At 35.4% G+C, this 27,983-nt stretch overlaps 1 protein-coding gene across 4 annotated transcripts; it reads left to right on the forward strand.

The window, feature by feature from the left end:
- The first annotated feature begins 1,147 nt into the window (after window positions 1-1,147).
- On the forward strand, window positions 1,148-27,588 carry eif4ba (eukaryotic translation initiation factor 4Ba). Of its 4 annotated transcripts, XM_051096738.1 has the most exons (15): window positions 1,148-1,221; window positions 3,987-4,127; window positions 10,423-10,628; window positions 12,592-12,708; window positions 12,939-12,993; window positions 13,111-13,254; window positions 14,525-14,653; window positions 16,161-16,325; window positions 16,422-16,662; window positions 18,576-18,664; window positions 18,776-19,019; window positions 19,449-19,486; window positions 19,816-19,948; window positions 23,778-23,850; window positions 26,650-27,588. In XM_051096738.1, the coding sequence occupies exons 1-15, from the start codon at window positions 1,209-1,211 to the stop codon at window positions 26,725-26,727; spliced, it is 1,866 nt and encodes a 621-aa protein (XP_050952695.1). In that variant the 5' UTR covers window positions 1,148-1,208; the 3' UTR covers window positions 26,728-27,588. The 4 variants fall into 4 exon arrangements, with proteins under 4 accessions (XP_050952695.1, XP_050952696.1, XP_050952697.1 ...); XM_051096739.1 differs by lacking the exon at window positions 23,778-23,850; XM_051096740.1 differs by lacking the exon at window positions 19,816-19,948.
- Window positions 27,589-27,983: the final 395 nt, after the last annotated feature.

Below are 27,983 nucleotides of genomic sequence, written 5' to 3' on the forward strand. Positions count from 1 at the left end.
AAGCCAGTTAGCCTCAGCTAACAAAATGTTTCAAATAGGCTATATTAATTTTGTAATTTTGATTATATTCTTTTTAATTTTAAGCCTGTACTCTGATTTTGCAAATAGCTTTGTCAGACTGGGGGCACATTTTACCCCACCCATGGGGGCGTTTTGCCCCATAGGTGAGGTAAAAAGCCCCCTTGGTACAAATGTAATTTTTGCTGAAAATCTAATTACATGAAAACTCTGGATATTTGTCATACTTTGTTTAGAATTTATGTATTGGTCACTAAACCTATGCTAACTTTTCTGAACACATTTAACACAGAAAAAAAATTACACAGTTCTTAAGGAGGACGTTTTCCCCCACTCTACCCTATTTATTAAGCTACATCCAGTAAGCTTATCAAGCCAGATCTCCATAATCATGCACCATATTTCCATACATGGACAAGTAGCCAAATTAAATGGTTGGAAAAATACTGATACTCTTGCGTTGTTTGCTCAAGTGCAGTTTTTAAAGCTGCAATCGCGATCAGTGCCCTTTACTGGTCAAAACACGACAAAATACAAGTATGCTCTCCTAAACAATTATCTAATGCAATGAAATTCGTGCATTTAAAGTACGTGTGCAAATGTGACCCTGGACCACAAAACCAGTCTTAAGTCGCTGGGGTTTACTTGTAGCAATAGCCAAAAATACATTGTATGGGTCAAAATTATAGATTTTTCTTTTATGCCAAAAATCATTAGGAAATTAAGTAAAGATCATGTTCCATGAAGATATTCTGTAAATTTCCTACTGTAAATATATCAAAACTTAATTTTTGATTAGTAATATGCATTGCAAAGAAGTTAATTTGGACAACTTTAAAGGCGATTTTCCCAATATTTTGATTTTTTTGCACCCTCAGATTCCATATACTGAAATAGTTGTATCTCGGTCAAATATTGTTCTATCCTAACAAACCATACATTGATGGAAAGCTCATTTATTCAGCTTTCAGAAGATGTATAAAGCTCAATTTCGGAAAATTGACACTTATGACTGGTTTTGTGGTCTAGGGTCACAAATACTGTCTTGCACTGACAACCAGAGTTCACCTAACCCCAACCACAAAAACTACATTACCCAAGCTGCCACGAGCGCAGCGCTGGATGGGTGTCGACGTCACACAGCAAGCCACGCCCCCATCCGGGGATATGACACGCACTCCTTCTCCAGCATGGCGGCTTCAGGTGAGGATTTTATAGATTTGTGCCTGGGCCGGTTGGGAAATTTCGGGTGCGACGTGTCATTTGTGTCGGGGAAATTTCATTCAGTGGCAGATAAAGTGTGTCGCACCCGTGATGGAATCGATTTAGCGGCGTGGGCTGTTTGTAAAAGCTTGATCTTGAGTTGTGAAGGGACGCTGCGTAGAAACTGCACCAGCAGCTGTGTGTATGCACGAGAACATACTGATCATCTTATTTACTTTCTATTCCGACAACACGGAAGCGCTGTTTACATGTCCTAACTGCACGTTTTTACTTTGCTTGTTTGTCAGACAGAAAATGAAGCACATGCAGCCAAGCCCGTGTGTGTATGCTTGCTGCTTTGTGTTGTCATTGCATTGGCCAGCGTTTTGTTTTTCCACATATAAACGCAATATTTCTGTGCTTTGTTTGCAAAGCACGAGCGAAATAAACAACTGGATCGAACGCATGTACGCGTGAATAGTTGTGTAAGCGCAGGCGCAGAGTTGAGGGAGGGGCTGCTGTAACGTTAAGTTCATACATTCCCCTTACACTTTCCCGCGTTTATCTTGCAAAATACATCGCCTATGTATGAGCATAAATAGCTAGGATATTTGGTGCAAAATGCGTGTCCTTTGTTTAATTGCAAACTTAATTACAGTATTGTTAAGTGCTGCTCTCGTTGATCTTCTGCACTGTCCCAGGACAAACGCTCAGCTCAATTAGAGATCTCCTGCACTGTCCCAGGACAAGCAGTTGTCCTTACCCTCTTAGGATGAACTTGGGGCAAATTTATAAAATAGTCCTAATGCCAAGTTTAACTTAATTAAATATATATATATATATATATGTTACAATATTTACTTAATTTTTACACTATTTATTGTTTTTATTGTCTTTTTACTTTCTTTTTATTTATTTATTCTACTTTATTGTTATTATTTACTTATATAATTTTATGTTTTATTTTTAGTGGTAGAAGTATTGTATGTGTGTATTTTTCCTTTACATTTTTACTTATATTATTATCATTTATTTTTATTTTTTTTATTTATTTATTTATTTAGCTTTTTATTAGTAGTAGTAATAGTAGTAGTATAGACAGTTTGCACACAACACGGTTTGGTCTTTTACCCGGATGCACGGCCATATTGGAGATTCTCGGATGTAAACGACAGCATTGATTGCATGGTTTATGTATTACTGTATATGTTGTTCTGCTAATTTATGCTGTCTAAACCACAGAAAAACTGTGGAAGCTGCTAAATCATATAGATATGGACTTAGTAAGCAGGAAAGGGTGCAACATTTTGACAAAAAGTTAATAGGTGGTAAAGATACGTCCGGGGAGTATTAATTAAGACATTAACCTAATATTTCACCTACCTGACCGGAAATAAGAACAATGTGAATGTTGTCAAGATTCTTGCCCTGGAAATCCTGGTTCAGTTTGACCAACCACAAAAGCCTTTTGTTCCTCAGATGATTTTTACACTCTTCTCCTTGATTTGTTATAACTTTTGGCAGTTTATAGTACTCCAAATGTTTTTCCTGTTCTGACAGATTAGTACAGACCAAAACATGACAGTGTTTGACCATTTTCAGCAGCAATAATCAGTAAAATATCCAGGTTTCATTTGTTTTTAGTGGCATTGTTTGCATCAAGTGCAGCCAATATGGCTGATTGATGACGCGTCGTGAAAACTCTATTTTTCTTTTTTAAATTCTTTTTTTAAATCACTAATTTCTTTTTTGTTTGTGCCTGTTACCATGATTTTATATGGTAAGCAACTGAGCAGATACTTGTAGAAGTTCGTTTTGCATTGTGTAGTGTCATGACCTCAAGCGGAAGGCTTGCATTGTCACTTGAAACTCTTAACGGCCAGCTGTGTTACAATACTTGTGGTGTATATTAAAATGAGAAATTTAGCATGAGAAGCCGCAATGCATTTACTTTAAGATATTATTTTTTCTGATAGTGTTTTAAAATCGTACAGAACAATTAATGTGCATTCATATGTGAATCTAAGGCCTAAGTGAAGTTCCTACGAGAAAATTTTACACATCTTGTCAAGCTTTAAACCTCTTTTAGGATTCACTTGTGGTTCACTATTGTAACTTTAGTGGGGTTTTGACTATATTCATGCGTATGGGACAGTATAATTATCATTTAGGAGGTTGTCAGAGACTTTTCCTTCTAGTTTGACAGGTCACTGCCATTCTTAAGCCAGTGTGCCTGAGTCATTGCACATACATTGAGCTGTTGGATAATGTTGTCAGAACTTGGGGGCTTTGTTTTGGTTTTGCAGCGGGGTGTCGTAGCCCTACAGTAAACACGGATTCAGTTGCACAGAGCTGGAATGTCCTGACAGTGCAGTTTGCCACAAAGAACTCGGAAGCATGTAGTAGCTCACAACAATGCCTCTCTCCACGTGTTAACCACAGCAGTCCGCAACAGATGAGTGGCAGTCTGGCCTGGAAGTAGATATCCTTGTTTTCCAAATGCAGCAGCTTGTCTAGGCAAATTTTGTAGGACCGGATAGTCTACATTTACTAATTATATTAAATGCAAGTTAAGTACACTAACTTGCGTATTGTGGATCTTCTGCTTTGTCATCCAGTTGCAGTTGTAAGTGCATGCATAAGCCACAGCAGACTTTTATATTTACAGTCCATTTGTTGTTGTCATCGATGATGCCAAGTCTTAGTGCACTGGAGACCTTTCATGCTGTTTTTAATGCATACTTTTTGTTTATTTTTTTTCACAGGTAAAAAGAATAAGAAAAAGGGTAAGACTCTTACCCTGACCGACTTTCTAGCGGAGGACAGCGGGGGAAATGCTCCGCCAAGTTATGCACCTGCAAAGCCCACAAGCTGGGCCGACGAGACCGATGACCTGGAGGGAGATGGTGAGATTCAGACTGAGATTAAACATCTACCACATTTTAAATTGAATTGTTGGTGCTTTGTTTTCAAAATATGCTTTTACAATCTTTCTCATATTTTGATAACTTATGGTTGATTTCAAAATTGCTCAGATAATCTATAAAGCACATAATGATTTACTTCCCACATGGAGCTAGAGGCTGTTTAAAATGTAAGAGATATACAGTACTGTGCAAAAGTCTTAGGCCACTAGTATTTTCATCAGCTAAAAAATAGTTTATAGTCAGTTAAAGTCGGTCTTTTGCTGTAGTGTGTCAGTAGGAAATATCAGTTTACATTTCCAAACATTCATTTTGCCATTAATCGTAATAATCCAGTGAGATTTTTGTTTGCACAAGGAGTCTGACAACAGCGAGTGCTCTGCACAGAGATCTGATCTCATCATCATGCAGTCTGTCTGGAATGACATGAAGAAACAGAACAAACTCAGACAGACTAAATCCAGAAGAACTGTGACAAAGTCTCCAGGATGCTTCAAGAAACCTACCTGCAAAGCTGCAGCACTGTTAAAAGTTTTGGGCACTTGTGTAAAAATGCTGTAAAATGAGGATGCTGTCATAAATAGATTTTCTTTATCAATTACCTTCTATTAACTAAATGAAATCAACATTTGGTGCCACCATTCTTTGCGTTTACAGCAGCTTTTGCCCTAGGTGCACTTGCGCAAAATTTTTCAGGTAGCTTTGCAGGTAGGTCTCTTGAAGCATCTTGGAGACGTTGCCACAGTTCTTCTGGATTTACTCTGTTTCAGTTTGTTCTGTGTCTTCATGTCATTCCAGGAAGACTGGATGATGATGAGATCAGATCAGTGTGGAGCACTGGCTGTTGTCAGACTCCTTGTGCAAACAAAAATTTCACTAGATTATTACAATTAATGGCAGAATGTTTGGAAATGTAAATCGATATTTTTTACTGACACACTACAGCAAAAGATAGAAATAACTGACTTTAAACCATTTTTAGCTGGTGAAAATACTAGTGGTCTAAAACTTTTGCACAGTACTATATATATATATATATATATATATATATTAATAAATGTAAGGCCCTGACACATCAAACTGACAGTCGACTAACATCAGGCCATTGCTGAGTGTCTTTTAGCTTAGTTTTTGCATTGTGTTTTGCATTGTTGGCACTAGTTGGACCCCGTTGCTGATTGGCTGTTTCATTTAGCGAACAATTCAGTGCATAAGAATAAAAGCAAAAGTGATGACGGGGTAGGGGTGGGCAATATGACCAAAATCTTATATCACGATATGAGTAAAAGCTAAACACATTGCATAAAGTAATCAAATGTATAAAAACACTGCAGTCTATTCTAATTTTATATCATCTTACCTGAGCGTTAAAGTATGCAAGTATGTTAATAACGACATGAGCAATCTCTAATGAAGAAGGTGGTCTACACAATTCATATTAAAAATGGTAAGCTAGTGCTTCTTTGTTTACAGACTGTATATGGGCCAAAAAAAAAAATGTACACTGCCCTCCAAAAGTTTGGAAACACCCCTGGCATAGTGTGGTTTTGGACAATAACAGCATAAATCCTTATCATTTTTTGGTGCAAATACATTAAAGTAATTTGACATTATCATTGAAGACCAGCAATAATAATTTTCATTTTGATTACATGATAATGGCAATATATACATGTCAAAGTCAGACATGCCCCTTTTCCAGCTGTGATGCCTGGTTACTGGTTTAACTTGGCCCAGGTTTTTCTATGTATAAACTGTTTATGTAATAAAATATATTTTCGTAGTTTGTGTTGTTTTTTTATCAGTGCAAAATTATCGCAAATTAAAAAGGATTCATGCCAATATTGTCCAAAACCCCACTTTTATAGGGCGTTTCCAAACTTTTGGAGGGCAGTGTATGTATGCAAATTGTATAATATCCAAGGTACACATTTCTAGTAATTGTGCAGTTAATTCTTATATTGTATTTTCAGAACATTTTAGAATATTTGTCCTCTCCCCAAATTTGTCACTACTGAAACACAGTAATAATAATTTAATTAGATGGGTTATATTGACCTATTAAGATTTTACTTACAGCTAGATTTAATAAATATATATTAATACATTTATATGTAATTTAATTTTGCTATTTTATTACATTTTTTCAGAGGTATTTCCATAACAATTAAATATTTAACAACATTTTAATTGTAATTTATGAGATTTTTTTTTTTTTTTGTATTCTGAATCCAATTTTTCTTTGTAAAAGGCAAAAAGTGGATCGTACTGATTTCAAAGTTAATGAATCATTAGTTTGAATAAATTCATTAGTTGACAAAAAGAGGCTTGGTCGACCAAAATTTAATAATCGTTTAGTTGCAGGAAAAAAAAATTCACAGGAAGTGGCGAAGTCACGCAGTCCATGACAGACAGATGGTTAACTGCTGGTCTATGTGGTATTACAGTGAATCGGGCAGGACATGCAAATGCTCACTTGTCATTCATTGATCTAAAATATGGCTTATTATTTGAAAGATGGAAGCAACTTCACACAGCCACTCAATCTAATGTTAACCTAAAAAAATGTGCACTACTGAAGTGTCTGTGTGGAGTGTGGAAGCTGAATAGTAGCGCACTTACTGCATGACAGATGGAGGCACCGGTGCAGTCACTTGCTCTTAAAATACTCCGGCATTTGTGGCCATACAGATAAGAGTAAAACATCTTTAGAATCTGTAAAGACTCTGTTTATTTGTGAGCACCCAGAATAACAATGAAACGCTGTGCTTTTGTAAAATAATGAAAGCATACAGGATGCACTTTCTGCTGTCTTAGTCTCTGTGAACTTGAGTGCGAAACTCAGAAACTCTGTGTAATCTTATTTTACAGATATGAAAAATATATATAGAGAGAGTGAAATGTCTGCTTTCAAATAAACCAAATGGAAAACAAATATTCTGAGATTATGTAATTCGATATAAAACATGCATACAGGCGCATCCACTACTGCAGAGATGACGAGTCAAATGTCGCCAACTTTATCTCTTAAACTGAAAACAAAGAAAGCACTGGTTTATCAATGCATTATTTAAAAGATTATTGAATATACATTAAACCAAAAGCTATCATAATATCTTTTGTTTTTGACAAACCACGTATTGGTAGTGACAGCACATTTTCAGTTGTGACAGTAATGCTTTGGTATGGTGACCACATCACATTACAGTATTTTAACTCACATACTAGAACACTACCAAAACATACTAAAATACAAAAAAATTGCATAACTGTACTAAAATTTGGTTTATTTTCCCCAGATGTGAGGATTATGTGTTCCCTTTTGTCACTACCAACACAATGATGATGGTAGTGACAGTTCTGTGGGATAACGCCCAAAAAGCAAAGATGTCACCATCGCCAACTCCACCAAATATTTCAGTGGTTTCTGTTACGGTAGTGACAATTTTAGATACTTTTGAAGCTAGCTCTAAAATGTTAATCAGCACATGGTTAGGTCTAAACAGTGGTATACATATACAAACTAAATGTTATAGAATAACTACCAAAAAAGTATACTTAATTGCAGAAAAAGGTGTTCGGTAGTGACATTCCTTAAAGTTACACAGAGATGGGACCTATCTACTCACACCTTGTAGCTATGAGAGAGAATGACGCACAAATATTTCTTGATCATAAATGTATAGTTTAGTTAAAATGGGTTTCAGCCAGTTGACTAAAAGATAATCGACAAAACATTCAGTAGTGACATGAAAAATGCGTGACACATTTTAATGTGCATTATTTTTACAAAGAAAGTATAAAATATATATGAAGAGTTCAGATGCAAAACCAGCTAAATCCATCTGATATCTTTCTTTAAAAAATGCATTTTTTATCAGGCTCATATGTATAGGTTTCTATATAAGTACCGGTACTTCTGATTGGGCTGAGGCTGGGATTTTAGTGAGTTTGAAGTAAAAGTATTTGATGGACGTATAATATGTGTCAAGAGAATTCACTCATTATCATTATCTCATTTTTGACCGAGATGGCATTTAGATGGTTTTGCATCTGAACTATATATATATATATATACACACAGTACTGTGCAAAAGTTTTAGGCCACTAGTATTTTCACCAGCTAAAAAATGGTTTAAAGTAAGTTATTTCTATCTTTTGGTGTAGTGTGTCAGTAAAAAATATCGGTTTACATTTCCAAACATTCTGTTTGCCATTAATTGTAATAATCTAGTGAGATTTTAGTTTGCACAAGGAGTCTGACAACAGCGACTGCTCTGCACAGAGATCTGATCTCATCATCATCCAGTCTGTCTGCAATGACATGAAGACACAGAACAAAAGAACTGTGGCAACGTCTCCAAGATGCTTCAAGAGACCTACCTGCATAGCTACCTGAAAAATTTTACGCAAGTGCACCTAGGGCAAAAGCTGCTGTAAACACAAAGAATGGTGGCACCAAATGTTGATTTCATTTAGTTAATAGAAGGTAATTGATAAAGAAAATCTATTTATGACAGAATCCTCATTTTACAGCATTTTTACACAAGTGCCTAAAACTTTTAACAGTGCTGCAGCTTTGCAGGTAGGTTTCTTGAAGCATCCTGGAGACTTTGTCACAGTTCTTCTGGATTTAGTCTGTCTGAGTTTGTTCTGTTTCTTCATGTCATTCCAGACAGACTGGATGATGATGAGATCAGAGCACTCGCTGTTGTCAGACTCCTTGTGCAATAAAAAAAATCTCACTGGATTATTACGATTAATGGCAAAATGAATGTTTAGAAATGTAATCTGATATTTCCTACTGACACACTACAGCAAAAGACCAACTTTAACTGACTTTAAACCATTTTTTAGCTGATGAAAATACTAGTGGCCTAAGACTTTTGCACAGTACTGTGTATATATATATATATATATATATATATATATTTATATATATTTTAACTTCACTTTTTAAAAGAATCAAAAAGATACTTTTAAAACAACAATGGAAGAAAATGCAAAAATTATTTCAGTATCATTTTGAAGTTGAAATTTAGGGGTTAGGGTTCGGGACAGCCACCTCCCAATTTAAAGTACCCAATAAATGATGAGTTTATATATGAAGAGTTTAGATGCAAAACCTTGGTCAAAAATGAGATAATGATACTGAGTGAATGCTCATGACACAAAGTATATGTCCATCAAATGCTTTTACTTCAAACTTGCTAAATTCCAGCCTCAGCTCAATCAGAAGTACCAGTACTTACATAGAAACCTATACAAAGTAGCCAGAAAGAAATGCTCATTTTAAAGAAATACGTCAGATGGGTTTAGAGGCTTTTGCATCTGAACTCTTCATATATTAAGCTCCCTAATATTTTAAATATTACTGTGGGTTTTAAAAGATAATAGAAGGCTCTTAATAAACATCTAAGATTTGACTGCTTAAATGCTTTTTAAATTAGTTTTTTGGTTGTGGGACAGCAGTTTGCACTAATTCTGTAGAATGGCCCATATATGCAGTCCTAGTTTTGGTTCCCCTTTTGAAATGACAAAGACTATTGATACCTGCTGATATAGATCATTATTTCCTCTCAAAACTTACCTGCTAGTTGGTCATTGGCTGTAGCCTTTGCGGTGTGTTGAAGGTCAACTTTTTAGCCTGGGCACATGTGACGCAAGTTGACGACACAGTCAGCTTCCGTCACCGCTACTTCTTCGATTTTGGTTTGGTGTGTCATGAACTTTAGGGAAATGCATATGCTTAAAAAATTAGGAATAAAAAAAATATATATATATCTGTCATTGGGGTAAAATAAAATAGGGTGAAAATATTTAATTTTGTTCACTCAAAAATGCTAATTTTGTCATTAATTACTCACCTTCATGTCGTTCCAAACCCGTAAGACCTTCGATCATCTTCAGAACACAAATTTAGATATTTTTGATAAAATCTAAAAGCTTTCTGACCCTGCATAGACAGCAACCCAACTACTACGTTCAAGGCCCAGAAAGGTAGTAAGAGCATTGATAAAATAATCCATGTGACATCAGTGATTCAACCGCGATGTTATGAAGCTATGAGAATACTTTTTGTGCACAAGGAAAACAAAAATAACAACTTTCAATAATTTATTTTTTTCCATGTCAGTCTTCAATGCACATTCACAATATGTACATGTAACACAGAAGGCAGAAAGTCATTTGGGTTTGGATTGACATCAGGGAAAATTCTGAGAGAATTTATATTTTGGAATGAACTATCCTTAATCTAGCTTCACTTCTTTTACAGTTACTACATCCTGGCACACAGAAGATGACATGTATCGTGCGCCTCCCATAGATCGGTCCATTCTGCCAACAGCTCCACGTGCCGCCCGTGAGCCCAACATCGACCGCTCCCGTCTGCCCCGCAGCCCCCCCTACACCGCCTTCCTGGGCAACCTCCCCTACGACGTCACTGAAGACTCCATCAAAAACTTCTTCCGTGGACTCAGTGTGAGTTTCCTCTCTTCCTGTGAGCCTACAGAAGGAATGTTCATGTGAATTCTCACATGTAGCATAATTTGTTAACATAGATTCTGCCAAACAGCATCTGCTGGGAGTTTCAGGCTTGTTTTGTTTTACATGCCTCACAACACCTTGCGGTAAATGGTGCATGAAGAAAATCATTTTTCAAGATGTTTTCAGAGCGCAGTCGAGTTTCATCAACATGTTTCTAGATTAGTTATAAGAAAAACAACTGAAACTTTATTTTTAGGTCTTGATGAGTTTCACATGCCATTACAAGTTCAGCAATACGAAATACAAACAAGTTTATTTAGTATAATCATTTCATACGAAAACACTCGTTCATTTTTAAACAACTTTTTGGAAATTATTTTTGTAATGGTTTTATCACATTAGTACAGTGTCAGTTCTAGTATAGCAGTTAAAGATTTGAATATTATAATTTATTCAGTATTGCTTTGTGTATCATTATTTTTTATGTTACTTACAGTACATTCAAAAATTTTTTGAAAGAAATTAATACATTAGTATTAATATATTATATAAAGCTAGGATGCATTAAACAAATCAAAAGTTACAGTAATAACATTCATAATGGTAATGAAGACAGTAGTAGTGGCAGTTCAGCTTTCCCATATCAGGAATAAATTACATTTAAAAAAGTAAAATAGAAAATAGTTATGTTAAATTATAATAATATTTCACTGTATTATTAAATAAATAATATATAAATGCAGCCTTGCTGAGCATAAGAGAACCAAAAAAACATCAATTCTTTTGAGCAGTGATATTTTTTTCTCTTTACATAATGTGTGTGTGTATGCAAATATATATATATATATATATATATATTTATATATGAACTGCCGCTCAAAAGTTTGGGTTCAGTAAGATTAATTTTTTAAAGAAGCCTTTTATGCTCATCGAGGCTGCATTTTTTTGATCAAAAATACAGGAAAAAAACGTAATATTGCAAAATGTTATTACAATATAAAATAATGCTTTTTATTTTAATATACTGTAAAATATAATTTATTCCTGTGATGCAAAGCTGAATTTTCATCAGCTGTTACTCCAGTCTGAAGTGTCACGTGGTCCTTCAGAAGTCATTCTAATATGCGGATTTATTATTGGAAATATCATTGTTGGAAACAGTTGTGCTGCCAAATATTTATTTGGAACCCTGTGATTCTTTTTCTCAGGATTCTTTGAATGACAAGTTTTTTTTTTTTTTTTTTTAATAGCATTTATTCAAAATATATAAATCTTTTCTAACAGTGTACATCTGTGCTATCACTTTTTATTAATTTAACACATCCTTGGTGAATAAAAGTATTAATTTCTTCCAAAAAAAAGAAAGAGTAAAAATTTACTGACCCCAAACTTTTAAACAGTACTGTATATTGTTAGAAAACCTTTCTATTTTAAATAAATGCTGTTTTTTAACCTCCTATTGATCAAAGAATCCTGAAAAAAGTATCACAGTTTCCAAAAAAAATATTAAGCTGCACAACTGTTTTTAACATTGATAATAAATCAGCATGTTAGAATGATTTCTGAAGGATCATGTGACACTGAAAACTGGAGTAATGATGCTGAAAATTTAGTTTTGATCACAGGAATAAATTACATTTTAAAATATATTCGCATAGAAAACAGTATAGTATTCTTTTTAAAAACAGCTGTGGTGGTGCAATGGATCAGAACGCAGAGGTCTTGAGATGCAGCTTTACTTTCATTCATTTATCATGTGTAAAGGAATTTAACTTCACATTCCATCTTTACAAAAATCACTGTATACTGTAAGATGCTGGAAAAACGGACATACCCAATGCCACGTTAAATACCATGGCAAACAGATCAGGAAGAATTGTAACTTGTGTTTTCTAGCCTATAGCATAAAGCATGAGAAATATGAACAACTGTAATTACATCTCTTTTGTTCATACAGATCAGTGCAGTTCGCCTCCCGAGGGAACCCAGTAACCCAGAGCGGCTGAAAGGCTTTGGCTACGCAGAGTTTGATGACGTGGACTCTCTGTTGCGCGCTCTCAGTCTAAATGAAGAGGTGAGATCCAATAGTCAGTCATGTTAAAATTCACTTTCTTCTTGTCTGTATGTCTATCAGTAACATATACAGACCTGTGTGCTTCTAAATTGTAGAACTCACTGTTGGTGTTGTTTGTAATTTCATTTTTGCCACATGGTGGCGCAATTTATCTACTTGTCTACACTTGTCTAAAAATAAAGAGACAAGCACTTAGCTCTGTAATTAACCCTTCTTCTTACTCTTTCTAGAATCTTGGAAACCGTAGGATCCGTGTAGACATTGCTGACCAGTCCAATGAGAAAGGTGGGATTTTGAGAAACCAGTCTGTTCTTGTGCAGTATAATGCAGCTGTGAATCTGTATTGTTGAAGGGAAAAAATGTAATTCCATATTCACGATCATTTTTGTTTTTCATGATCAGAGAGAGACGAGCGCTCTGTATCCGGGCGGGATCGTAACCGTAGTGAACGAGACATGGGCCCAGACAAGACTGATTCTGACTGGCGGGCAAGGCCTAAATCTGACTCAGATGACGGTCCACGCCGGGACGAAGCCTTTGGAGAGCGTAAGCAGTTATTTCATTTGACACACATTTTTTGGAGAAAGAGCATAGAAGGAAGCTACTTTAAAGCTTTAGTTTAACAAAACAATTCTGGACTTGGAAAAGTAGTTCGCTACATGACAAGCTACTAGCAAAATATGTATTATAAGATTATTATATTTTATTTGACATTTACACTGCCCTCCAAAAGTTTGGAAACACCCCTGGCAAAGTGGTTTTGGACAATATCAGCATAAATCCTCATCATTTTTCGGTGCAAATACATTAAAGTAACTTGACATTATCATTGAAGACCAGCAATAATTATTTTAATTTTGATTACATAATAATACCAGTATATACATGTCAAAGTCAGACATGCCCCTTTGCCAGCTGTGATGCCTGGTTACTGCTTTAAACTTGGCCCAGGTTTTTAAAAGATTTTTGGTCAGCACACCTTAATAGCTTCAACAACTGATTGCCAGTTAAGTTTAGAATACAATGAATTTAGGTCCAGATTATGCAGAGCTGTAATAGCTGCTAATGGTGGATATTTTGATGAACCGAAAATGTACGTTTTTTTCTATGTATAAACTGTTTATGTAATAAAATGTTTTCGTAGTTTGTGTTGTCCCTTATCAGTGCAATATGATCACAAATTACAAAGGATTCTTGCCAATATTGTCCAAAACCCCGCTTTTCTAGGGCGTTTCCAAACTTTTGGAGGGCAGTGTAATGGGTTACTGGCCAGCATTGAAGAGGGAGTAAAAATATGCTTATTTAAAGAAGTATTTTAGAAATAAAATATTTCATATGTGTGACCCTAGACCACAAAACCAGTCATAAGGGTCTATTTTTTTTAATTTAATTTCATTGATGTATGGTTTGTTATGATAAGACAATATTTGGCCGAGATACAACTATTTAAAAATCTGTAATCTGAGGGTGCAAAAAAAAAAAAAAAATTCCAGCTGGAAAAAAATCCAAATGAATTTCTTAGCAATGCGTATTACTAATCATAAATTACACTTTGATATATTTACCATAGGAAATGTACAAAATATCTTCATGAAACATGATCTTTATTTAATATCTTAATGATTTTTGGCATAAAGGAAAAATTGATCATTTTAACCCATACAATGTATTTTTGGCTATTGCTACAAATATACCCACGCTATTTAAGACTGGTTTTGTGGTCCAGAGTCAGATTTTTTTATATTCCGGGTATTAAAATTATTTAAGTTTTTTAACATTTGTTTTGCATGATGGATTTTTACCATCCGCTTCTCAGGATCCCGAGATCGTTATGAGTCAGACCGTTTCCGGGATGGCCAGCGGTGGGAAAATGACCGCTATGATGGAGGAAGAGACAGATATCGGGAGCGTTATGATGACAGAGAGCGCAGAGACTATGACAGAGGTATATAACGCCTTCATACATTACAATTCTGCACAAAACTGACAAATCACTTGGACTTGCAGCAGTGTGTTTGAACATTATCGACAGAGCATTATGCCAGCATAAAATTAGTCATGTTGAGAGTGTTTGGGTATTTTTTTTTTGTTCACTGAGTCAGTTCCAAATTCAGCCAGCTTGAGAATGAATAATGAACTTTTTATTTTTAGATATATACTCTATATATCTAAAAACAAACACTTCATTTATTTGATCAAATATTCAGTAAAAATGTTGAAATGTTATTACATTTTTTAATATATATATATATATATATATATATATATTAAAAAAAATTAATAACATATGTATGTATAAAGCTGAATTTTCAGCATCATTACTCCAGTCTTCATTGTCACATGATCCTTTAGAAATCATTCTAATATGCTGATTTGCTGTTCAAGAAACATTTATTATTATTATCAGTGTTGAAAACAGTTGTGCTGCTTAATATTTTTGTGGAAACTATAATACATTTTTTATAGAATCTGGATTCTTTATTGATTATAAGGTTCAAAAGAACAGCATTTTTTAAAATATTAATATTAATGTTCTTTTAAACAAATAAAAATCTTACTGACCCCAAACTTTTGGATGGTGTATTTTAAAAGGCTCCAAATATTGTGTAAAATTAACATTATTTAATTTTATTATTTTTAATATTTACCTTTCTATTATTATCATCATTATTATTAAAAAAGTAAATTATTATTGCCCCTGTTTCAAAAAATGTTTTTGAAATAAAGGAGGGGTGACTTGGATTAATTCCTTTTACTTGTCGGTTTCTTTTTTTTGTGATAAACTTTTTATTGTCTTTCAAATATAAACAAAAATAACCTTACTGGAAAAAACAATCAAGGAAGAAGGAATATCAGACATATTGCCAGTAATTTGACAGTCGGACAAGAAAGAAAAAAGAATAAATAAATAATAAAATAAGCAGGAAAAAAATAGAATAAAATAAATCTAAATAAATTAATTAATAATAAAAACAGGTTACATTATATAATCATTCCATTACATAATCCAAAATATTGCCAAGCATTAATGGTCCCAGGTTTAGCCTTATTAATTTGTGCTGTTGTACACTCACAAGTCACTATTTTAAGGAATTGTAAAAGAAGCGAACAACATTCTTTTGCACATAAGTCAGAGTCATTACAAAGACATAAACCTGGATTGGGGATGTAATCACTTTTACTTGTGGGCTTGTTTTTTTTAAAAATCTCTGAAGTGAGCTTAAAATAACAGAAAAATGATGTCAAAATAACAACAGCTCTGTATTCAGCGTTGTCAGGTTTTTTACAACAAAATCCACCCAGTTGCTTCTCAAAACTAGTCTACACTGTCTTTATTCCACATACATCAGAACAGGGCCTTACCCTTGAAAAACGGGAAATGGAAACAAAAGCTATTAGTTTGTTAACCTTCCTAATCTTACTTAACCTAACCTTCCTTAACATTATTTCAGGTTATGATTCTCGCAGTGGGGGTCGTCGACCATTTGGAAGCGGCTTTAGGCGCGACTATGACGACCGGCGGGATGATGGGCGAGGCAGCGGGGAGCGCTATGGAGATCGATATGGTGACCGTGAAGAGAGATACGAGAGACGGGATGAAAGGCGCGAGGACAGAGGTGGGACAGTGAATTTAATTTATCTGAGTCGCCCTAGGAACCAAACCTAAAGAAGTTTTGAATCAGATCATCTAAATGGACTGTGTCTGTCTTTAGGTCCCCCTCAGAGGCCCAAACTGAACCTGAAGCCCCGCAGTGTTCCCAAAGAGGAAGACCAGAGCAGCGGCCCTTCAGCCTCAACGGGACGAGCTGCGTCCATCTTCGGGGGAGCCAAACCGGTGGACACGGCAGCTAAAGAGAGAGAGGTGGAGGAGAGGCTTAAGAAAGAGCAGGAGAGACTGCAGAGGCAGCTGGAGGAGGACAAGAGCAGAGGACCTGAACGCAAACCCAGAGAGAGGTGCAGCATACATGGACACATTTGATTAGTTCTGTTAATGGTGAATTTTATTGTGAAAGGTGTAGTTTACACGAAATTGGAAATTCTTTTTTTTGTTTTTATTTTTTTAAAGATTTTATTTAAAAAGACTCTGTCTTTTATTTAAAAAGACAGTGTAGTTTGACCGGAAGCGAAGTGGGAGAGAGAAGGGGGTGGGAACGGGAAAGGTCCACGAGCCGGGATTCGAACTCGGGTCGCCCGCAGCGCAGTGATGCTATATGTTGATCTAATTCTAATTATTTACTCTCCTTCATGTTCTTTATAAGTTTCTTTCTTCTGAACACAAAAGAGTACATTTTGAATAATGTTTCCTATTGACTTCCATTTGTATGGACAAAAAAAAAAACATTGGAAATGGGAACTAAAACTGTTTTCCTACCAGCATTATTTAAAATATCTTTTGTGTTTCACAGAAGAATTCAAATAAGACGGGTTTGGAACAACACATACTTTTTTTTTTAAATATATTTTTTAAATAAATGTAATTAATGAGCTTTGATAAAAAGAAAAAGTTCATAAATACATTAAATAAATGTATTTGATGTACACTACCAGACAAAAGGTTTGAACAGTAAGATGTTTAATGTTTTTGATCCAAAGTACAGTAAACACAAAAAACTTTAAATATTTTTACTGTTTAAAATAACTGTTTTCTATTTGAATATATTTTAAAATGTAATTTATTCCTGTGATTTCAAAGCTGAATTTTAGCATCATTACTCCAGTCATGATCCTTCAGAAATCATTCTGATATTGCTGCTGATTTGCTGCTCAAAAAACTGTTATTTTTATTATGTTGAATTTATGTTGAATGTTGAAATTTTATTATGTTTCAGGTTTCTTTGATGAGTAGAAAGTTCAGAAGAACAGCATTTATCTGAAATAGAAATCTTTTGTAACATTATAAATGTCTTTATCAGTACTTTTGATCAATTTAAAGCATCCTTGCTAAATAAAAATATTAATTTCTATAATTTAATATATATAATATATATAATATAATAAAATAAATTATACTGACTCCAAGCTTTTGAATGGTTTTTGGTTACAAAAGCATTTTATTCCAGATAAATGCTGATCTTTGGCGCTTCTATTCATCAAAAAATCGGCTGTTTTAAATATTGATATAATAATAATAATATATAATAATAATAAATGTTTCTTAAACAGTAAATCAGCATACTAGAATGATTTCTGGAGGATCATGTCACTGGTGTAATGATGCAGTAATGTGACGAATGACAGGAATAAATGACATTTTAAAATATATTCAAATGGAAAACCATTGTTTTAAATGGTAAAAATATTTCCAAATTTTACTGCTGTTGCTGTACTTTGGATCAAATAAATGCAGGCTTGGTGAGCAGAAGAGACTTCTTTTAAAAACATGAAAAATTTTACTGTTTAAATACTTTTGACTGGTAGTGTATTTATGAACTTTTCTTTTTATATTTTATCATTCTAAAAAAATAAATTCAAATACATTTTTAAAATAAATGTCACATTTGGTCATAGATAGAAGATGAGCTATTCATAAACTTGAGTTAATCTAGAACTATACTAAATAAATAACAAATCTGTATTAAAAGTAAATTATAAATTGTGACAATGGCCTGTAACTCAAAGTTCTCTTCTCATGAATATTAATGATTGTGATGTTAATTACATCCAAATTAATTAATGTGTTATTAACTCAGAACACATAATTAATTTCCATATTAATCTGATTTTGTGAACTGGTTCATAATTAAATCACCCAGCAAAAAAAATAAAGAACTGTGATGATATCAAGTCAGACCAAAAGAGAGCTTCATTTTTAACATACGCTTTTTTTTCTAAACAGTATTTTCACTCTCGTTTTCTAATGCACTCAGGCATCCCAGCTGGCGTAGTGAGGACCAAGCAACTGAGCGCTCACGAACAGGAAGTGAGTCATCACAAACAGGAAACACATCAAGCAGAGGTAAGTGACTGACCAGTCCATATAATGCACAGGTCTGATGCAAACAAAACATTAACAGTCTCTGCTTTATGGGTACTGATCATGAATCATGTAAAATCCCTCTCTCAATAGCGCCGAGACGTCGGGAGAGTGAGCGCTCTGTAGAAAACGAGGTTTTCACTAGCCGTGAAGAGGACTTATCCGCACAGGGAAACCAGACTACTACTTCTAAGCAGGAGGGCCTACCGCTGAAAGTTGTTCCAGCGCCGCCACCTAAAGAGAACGCTTGGGCAAAGAGAAGCGCCATGAGTGCAGGATCCAGCGAGAGTGATAGTAAACCTGTTGTCTCTCCCAGCAGCAGCGCTCCACCCAAAAGGTTTCTGTCTGAAATTATATTTTACATATAGATAGATAGATATTTTTGAAGCACTGTTAGAGTTATTGCAGTATAATATACAATATAATATCTAAAATATCATATAATTAGTACATTAGTTTGGGTCTGATTTTGTTTTGTTTTTTTGGACTTTGTTAAAAAAAAAATAAAGTAAAAACAGATACACTTATTAAATATTTTTTTTTTTAAGTTACATTTATTTACAGTTACATCCATTTATTTAAAATAAGTGTCTTTCTTGTAACTCTTAAATTTTCTTTATTGTCACTTTTGATTTATTTAATACATCTTTGCTTAATAAAGTGTTCGTTTCTTTTTAAAAATCTTTCTGACCCCAAAGTTTATATATATATAGAGAGAGATGGCTCTTTAGAATGTTTCTGATTTTTGATATACTTTATTTTTCAGTTCAACAAGCTCAGCTGATGCTCCTCAACGAAATAAAGGTAAGCTTATAGGTGTTCAAATCCATTGAGACACAAAAAGCAACAATGGTGGAAGGTGTCAAAGAAGTCAATGCATATACTTTATTTTCACACACAAGTCACAACTGGAACCCCCTTAAAATATCAACTGCTGGTTATTGTCTTTTGCAGTTGTCAAGCAAGAGAAAATGTCCAGTTGCCTCAATTCCTAAAAACAGCTTCTTACAAACGTTCAGTTTAGAAGCAGTAAACTGCTCAAAGATTTTATTGAAGCCTACAGCCAAATGCAGCTCCTTTATTAGTAGAGTTGTCCATAGTGTCCTCTGCTGAACACTGGGCTCTCCTTACAGATGAAAACAAAGCAGATGGGGTGCGCCGGGACCGGGGCCCCTCTCGGGGTCGTGGTGGGGCCTCGGGCTCTGGAGCAGGCAGGGGGCGTGGAGAAGCAGCCAGCCGAGACCGAAGGAAGGAGACAGGAGACAGGTTAGCTGTTCTCTGGCACCCCTACTGCTCAAAAGTGTAGAGATCATTAGATTCTTATTAGATTTTGTAGTATTTTTGAATTGTAAGGGTGGTGGTTGGACAAATCTGTTTCTTTTCTAATTTGGCCCATAGAGCACTGTGTCCATTCGCATCTTTCCAGTTTTAACAACAAAAGATGATGTTTTACTCATTTTTAAATCAGTTGAATTATAAATCAAATCACTTGTGATGAGAAATATGTTGACACATGTTTCAGCTCAACAGCTCAATATCTCTTGGCAAGATGCATCTGGCCTCAGGAACAAGAGAACGAGTGTATGGCTCTGGAGCAGGGACTTCAGTCTCATTTCAACAACAATCAGAAGGGGATTTACAAACTAGATTTTACAGTATCGATTTAGGGCTGTGCGATTTAATCAAATTTTATGTTCGATTTCATTTTTAGCATCCAACCACTATAAATACAGGATTAAAAAAACAATTATTGCGACACGTTCCGTTTTGCAATGATCCTCTGGTTTTGTCTCCAGAGCACTTTCCGTTCCTTTGCACTGGTTCTTTTTCGTCACTTCTTAAAGGGGACATCGGATGCCTATTTTCCACAAGTTGGTATGATTCTTTAGGGTGTTCATAAAATGTCTGCAACATACTTTGGTTAAAATTCCTCAATGGTTGTGTAAAACAACACTCTTTTTATTTAAAAAAGTGACCCGTTTCGGTGCATGTCTCTTTAAATAATTAGTTCTGCTCACCCCGCCCCTCTCTTCCATTTCCTTGTGTATTCGGTGGTGCGTTACCATCAAAAACTAAACTGATCCACTGTGACTTCAGTGGCTCTGGTGTTGGGAGAAAATTAACATCCAATTCTACATCCAACTACAAATCACCTGCATTGCTTACAAGACATTATCACTATATCTGCTTGAGCGCTGAGAAAATGGAGAAGAGTGGACAACTGGCTGAGGGTGGAAATATGCTAATACTGGACTGTCTGTACGGGGCTGTAGCTGGGGCCTGAGCAGTATGACGTCAATCAATTGAAAATCAAAATGGCTTGATAATTGAGACTGTTTAAAGGAGAAGTCCACTTCCAAAACAAAGATTCACATATAATGTACTCACCCCCTTGTCATCCAAGATGTTCATGTCTTTCTTTTTTCATGGACTGCTATGGTGCCCCGATTTTGAACTTCCAAAATGCAGTTTAAATGCAGCTTCAAACAATCCCAAATGCAGTTGTAAATGATCCCAACCAAGGAAGAAGCTTCTTATCTAGCCAAACGATCGGTTGTTTTCATTTAAAATATACAATTTAGATAGAGACTTTATAGACTTTATAATCTCAAACGCTCGTCTTGCCTTACTCTCCATGAACTGTGTATTCTACATTGTTTCATCCTACATTGTTGCAGAAGTACCGAGCCAGTCTTTGCAAAGTGAACATGCAAAGAAGATCAAACACCCTTAACAAAAAATGTAAAACAGCAATATAGGACGATTTTGAAGTTGAGGGAGAACATGAGATGGGAGTTTTTCGACTTTCCCTAACTGTCATGAACCGGAACAAAAACAGTCCAGCTGGAGTAAAACAAGACGAGCGTTTGACATTAAAAAGTATGGAAATTGTATTATTTTTATTAAAATAACCGATCGTTTTGCTAGATAAGACCCTTCTTCCTCAGCTGGGATCGTTTACAACCGCATTTCGGATCGTTTGAAGCCGCATTTAAACTGCATCCATTATATGGAGAAAAATGCTAAAATGTTTTCCTCAAAAAACAATTTCTTTATGACTGAAGACAGAAAGACATGAACATCTTGGATGACAAGGGGATGAGTAAATTATTTGTAAATTGTTGTTCTGGAAGTGGACTTCTCCTTTAAGTCTCTGGGGGGAAAAAAAAAAAAAAAGGAGTAAATGGATTTTTATCATTGTAGGGTGGTTGTGTTCACACACTGATAAGACACATTTATATGCAAACTTCATGTAAAAGTCAATTTTGCATCCGATGTCCACTTTAAAAGCCCAAACCAAACGTCCATATCAGCCAAGTCATGTAGCATGACGGCTGAAAAATGCAGTCTACTCCTGGTCGTGTTTGATATTAAAGAGTTATTAAAAGGACATTAAGAGAATTCACGCTGTTCTCTAGGCAGCTTTGTTTGCAAGCTCTGAGATGGATAGTAGGGATGTAACGATATTAAAATCTCACGATACCATAATATCGCGATATGAAGTCTGCGATACAGTATTTATTGCGGTGTTTTTTTAAAAAATGCAAAAAATGAAAGAATTGGAAAAAATTAAACATTTTATAACATTTTAAAGTTAAATTATCTAATGCACTTTGAGAGTTTGAATTTAAGAGCTCCAACCCATGTTCTTAACTAAGAAAACTTAAGTTAGAAAAAAGTGAATTGACTTGTGCATGAACTTCAAAGGGGACTCAACTCTCTTTTTATTTGTGGTGTACTGTCTCAGTCTAAATTACATTCACACTGGTGTTTTAGAAGCCAAACAAATTAGAATATAATAATAACAACAATGACAATAATAGCTATATATTGTAAATAGTGTTCTCAAATGATTAATCACAATTAATCACATCCAAATTAAAAGTTTTTGTTTAAATAATATGTGTGTGTACTGTATGTGTATGTATATATATACATACATACATATACACACAGTATATATTTTGAAAATATTTACATGTATTTACATATATATTTATATAATTGACATTATATATAAGTATTTTAAATATATAAACATATTTTTCTTAAATATATGCATGCGTGTGTGTATTTGTATATACATAATAAATATACACAGTAAACACATATATATTATGTAAACAAAAACTTTTATTTTGGATGCCATTAATCACGATTAATCGATTGACAGCACTAATTGTAAAACAATTGCACCGCATAATAAATGAAAATGAATATTTCATAGGTGTATTATTTTTGTTTTACATTACAGTAGGGAAATTACAATACTTCTTTCCTAACTTCTACACTTGAAAGAGATGTTTTGAATTTGGACTGCATTTAAACCACTCACTGTCAGACATTCATACTGCACTTTTAAGATTTTATTTTGAGGGAAATGACAGTACAGCTTTTATTTTGACAGAAAACTCCAGCTTCAGTAAAAACAGGCTTACAAAAACATCTCACTACAAATCTAGTGAAATGCTGTAATCATCTGCCACAAAAATAAAGCATAACGGGTGGCCATTGCATTCCCAAACGCATGCCAAACGTACAGTACGTGCAATAAGCGAGTTCACTGCATTCATTCACTGTGAATGGAGCCGTTCTGAGGCGTTGAAAACACCAGATCACGAGCTGATCGTCTGAACGAAGTGCACAGTTTGCTTTGAAACGAGCAGCTAAAACACACTTGATGAAGAGATTAAGCCATATTGTGCTTTTGGTTTTAGTTCATTTGACAGATACTGTGCCAAAGCGTAATGGCCCAAAACACAACTGTAAAGCCCTTTTATGTTAGAATAAGAAGTTTAAAAATATTTTAACAACTACACTTTTTCCCAGAAGAACTATCGTTTCATATCGTCATGTGACCACGATAATACCTAGACTACCTTTTGCTATCACGATATTGATAATATCGTTACATCCCTATAGCGAAGTATATATATTAACCAAAATAGTTGTGATTTTCCATCACTGAGCAGCCCTATATTAATTAATTGGATGTTTTCCCCTTGGGATCTACGTCCCTGCTCCAGAGTGTTTTCTGAATGAGTGTAGATGTTCTTGTGAGACTCCGTCTCACTGTGTTGTGCGTTACTTGTAGAAAGGACGCGAGAAGAGAGCGAGATCTCAGACCAGCACCAGAGCCAAAGAAATTTGAGGAGCCTCCCAGCCCTGTGAGTGACAGAGCTAACACTCTCTCTGGGTGTGATCCCATGATCCCCGCTCCCTCTACTTTTACTTCTGGCTTTCTTTGCTATCCAATCCTTTAATGAAAGTTTTCTCTAGTGCCTTTTTTAGATGCTTCATTTACTGTAATGGAAATTACAATGTTGGTCACAGACTGTAATTGTGGGCCTCTTTTGGAAAATATGTGACTTGAAAAATGTAAATATTTATTTGAGTCTAGACACATCATTTTGAATTATAGCTGTAGTATAGAAAGGAAAAGATTATACATTGAGAATACGGATGCAAACGTAATGCAAACATTACAATTGACACCCTCTTCTAAGCTGCAGTGGCTAAACATGGCTAAGTTATAATTTTCCATGCTTCATTTTGAATTTTCTGAATGTGTGGGGCACCTGTAACCAAATGAAGTCCTCAGTATCAGTTATACAGGAATTTCCTGTGGTCTGTTGCATCATTTGCAGCAGCTTCTGAAAAGAATTTAGAGATCCACTCAATTAGGTTTGTTTTCACACTGGGGTCCATCTGGATTTTCACAGTGACAGAACTTTTCAAACAAACACATAGAGTTGGAACTCCATTTGGAGAGGTTTTCACGGTAAGCGAAATGAACCAAATTAATGGACCAGATGGAGCAGAGCTTAAAATAAACCAGGTGTTAAAGGGCCAGTATTTCAGCCCAGTTAACTGGTGTCTTCCTGAAGACGTTTACACTGTCTAACCTCCCAGTAGTCCTGGATTTATCCAGTATAACATAGAATAACAAGTTAGAGGTTAAAAATATGACTAGCCCTGTGTAGCTCAAAGGCACTGTTTACACCTAGTGCGGTTCGGTCGACTGGATCACAAATAGACGAGGGAGACACATTTCTATTTACACCTGCAAACAGGGCTATTCACAGAGCAGACCTTTTTTTGCACTTCAGATTTTATCTAATGTATTATTTTTTAAAAAGGTGTGTTTTAGGGCCTTCCTGAGTCTATACTCCAAAAAAAAGTATTTTTTTTTTCTTTGAGGGGCAGCACATGCCTATTTATCTTGTTTGTAATTTTTTTAAATGTATTATCAGAAATCTCACTAATATTTTATCCATCAGAAGTCTCAGAGAATAGTTGACTTCTGCTTCTAAAAAATAAGGTGGATAGTGGGCACCTGGTTGCTTTGCAAAAGTATTCATACCCCTTCCTTTTTTTTCACGTTTTATGTTGCAGCCTTATGTTAAACTGCTTTAAATTGCTTCTTTTCCCACATCAATTTACACTCTGTACACCATAATGACAAAGCAAAAACAGATTTGTGACTTCGCAAATTGATTAAAAATAAAAACACTGAAATAAGTACATTGCGTAAGTATTTGTACCCTTAACTCAGTACTTAGTTGAAGCTCCTTTACAGCCTCAAGTCTTTTTGGGTATGATGTGACAAGCTTTGCACATCTGCAATTTTCAATTATCTGCCATTCTTCTCCTCACCTCTTCACCTCTCAAACTCTGTCAGCTTGGATGGGGGTGGACAAACATTTTCAGGTTTCTCCGGAAATATGTGATTGCCTTCAAGCCCAGGCCCTGGCTGGACCACTCAAGGAGATTCACAGTTGTGTATAAGCCATTCTTGCTGTGTGTTTAGGGTCATTGTCCTGTTGGGACGTGAACCTTCTGCCCAGTCTGGGGTTCTGAATGCTCAAGACTGGGTTTTCATTAAGGCTCTATATTTTACTGTGTTGATCTTTCCTTCTACTCTGACGAGTCCCTCGGTCCCTGCTGCAGGAAAAAAGCCAGCACAATTTACTTTTATTGGGAGCCTGCAGGTGATGAGCAGTGCTTGGTTTCCTTCAAACATTATGCTTGGAATTAAGGTTCGTCAGACCAGAGAATCTTGTCTGAGGGTCCTTTAGATGCTTTTCTTGCAAATTCCAAGTGGGTTTTCATGTGTCTTCACACATGAAATGAGGAGAGGATTGAGTTTGGCCACACCGCAATAAAGAATGGATTGGTGGAGTGTTGCAGTGATGTTTGTCCTTTTGTAAGTTTCTTAATATATGATCATGGAGCTCAACTAGAGTGACCGTTAGCTTCTTGGTCACCAGTATAACCAAGGCGCTTTTCCATCAATTGCTCAGTTTGGCCATGAGGCCAACTCTGGGAAGAGTCCTAGTTGTTCCAAACCTTTTCCATAATGTTTAATGGAGGCTACATGCTTCTCTGAACCTTTAATGCAGCAGATTTTTTTTCTGAACTCTTCCCCAGATCTGTGCCTTGACGCAAGCCTGTTAAGGCCTAAGCTCTATAGGCAGTTATTTGACCTCAGGGCTTGGTTTTTGCTCTGATATGCGTTTTCAGCTGTTAGACCTTTTCTGAAAGGTGTGTGCCTTTCTAAATCATATTAATTCAAATGAATTTGCCACAGGTTACCACCATTTGAAATCTAGTAACATCTACAAGCAATATGAGTGCTCCTGAGATAAATTTCAAGTGTCCCAGAAGAGAGTATGAATACTTATGCAGTGGAATCATTTGAGTTTTTTATTTTCAATAAATTTGCAAAGTTGTTACAACCTGTTTTGTGCTTTGTCATCATGGTGTATGGAGTGTAGATTGATGTGGAAAAAATTATTTACAGCAGTTTAACATAAGGCTGATTCCTGAAAAGCTCAGTATCTCACACCACTAACCAATGTCAGAGCAATCAGAACTCTGAAATGAAAATCACCTGAAGCACACATGAACCTCAAATACCAGCAATGTTTTGGTTACGTCTCACTATCCCCTTTTTGTTTTCACAGAAATTCAGCTCAGCCAGTAAATACGCGGCCTTGCTGATGGACGGGGAGCAGGGAGACGAGGAGGAAGGCGGGGATTAAGAGGTGGACGGACTGCACGGACGACGGTCCAAATTGATTTACAAATTAAACCTACAGCTTTTGTTTCATGCAGCACTGAAGGACCCAGATGAGCCCTTTGAGAGCAAAAACCCATTTTTAGAGCAACCCCCTCCTCTTCAGGACTGAACCGAAAACCTAGTGGGAAAATACAAGACTCGTTTTAAAGTTAAAAAAGAGAGTGGAAGAATGAATGCTTATGACTAATACATTTTTGGGGGGTTACAATACATGAAAGAGATCCTGCTCTTGCATACACCATAAGTTGAGTGCATTTCTCGTTAGCTTGGTTGCACGTTGAGTGGCGGGAAAGTGTAGAATCAGGGGAAAAGTGCCACAAGATGAATGTTTTCCCTGAACTTTAGGGCTTCCTGAGCTTTATGAAAGAACGTTTACAGCAGTTGCTTTACCGAGGTCTCTGGTCAAGTAAAGAGGTCTGTGACCTGCATTGTTCACCCATTGGTTATAAATCTCACAGCTTTGGTTTTATGTCTTAAACTGGCGTTGGCCGACAGGTCTGATGATTTGTGTTCAGGGATAACAGCCGCTGAATAACGGCCAGCAACGGATCAGAGCCTGTTAATTTCGGTTTGGTATTTCTCTGCACTGCTTTAAGCAGGAGTCTCCCATTTTCTCACTTATCCTTCGAGGACTTTTTTAAGCCACTCCTTTGGACTGATGTGCAATAGGAATTGAAGTATTCCTCTAAATCTCAATGTTTCAACAACAGAGACTGCTGCAGCTTTGGGTTGAGCCTATATCTAAAGGTAGTGACATGAATTGCTTATTGATTTCAACTGTGTACCATCTAAAAAACAATAAAAGACTACATTGAGTCAGTTATGCTTTGGAGGACATTGTGAATTAAATTGCATCCCAGAAGATTCTTTTTATGTGTTTTATTATACACCATATGGAAAAATGCCACAGAAAGTAATAAATAAAATAAGTGTCATAAAGGTTCCAAAATTATCTTTTTTCCAAACCTGCAGATGATGTAAATAATACAGTTATATACAGTTTAAGTCAAAAGTTTACATACACCTGGCAGAATCTGCAAAATGTTAATTGTTTTACCCAAATAAGAGGGATCATACAAAATGCATGTTATTTTTATTGACCTGAATGAAATATTCCACATAAATTGTGTTTACATATAGTCCACAAGAGATAATAATAGTTTAATTTATAAAAATGACCCAGTTTGGTTGATTTTTAGTACTGTGTTCTTACCTGAA

Source organism: Labeo rohita, chromosome 23 (assembly GCF_022985175.1).
Source record: "Labeo rohita strain BAU-BD-2019 chromosome 23, IGBB_LRoh.1.0, whole genome shotgun sequence".
NCBI lineage: Eukaryota > Metazoa > Chordata > Actinopteri > Cypriniformes > Cyprinidae > Labeo > Labeo rohita.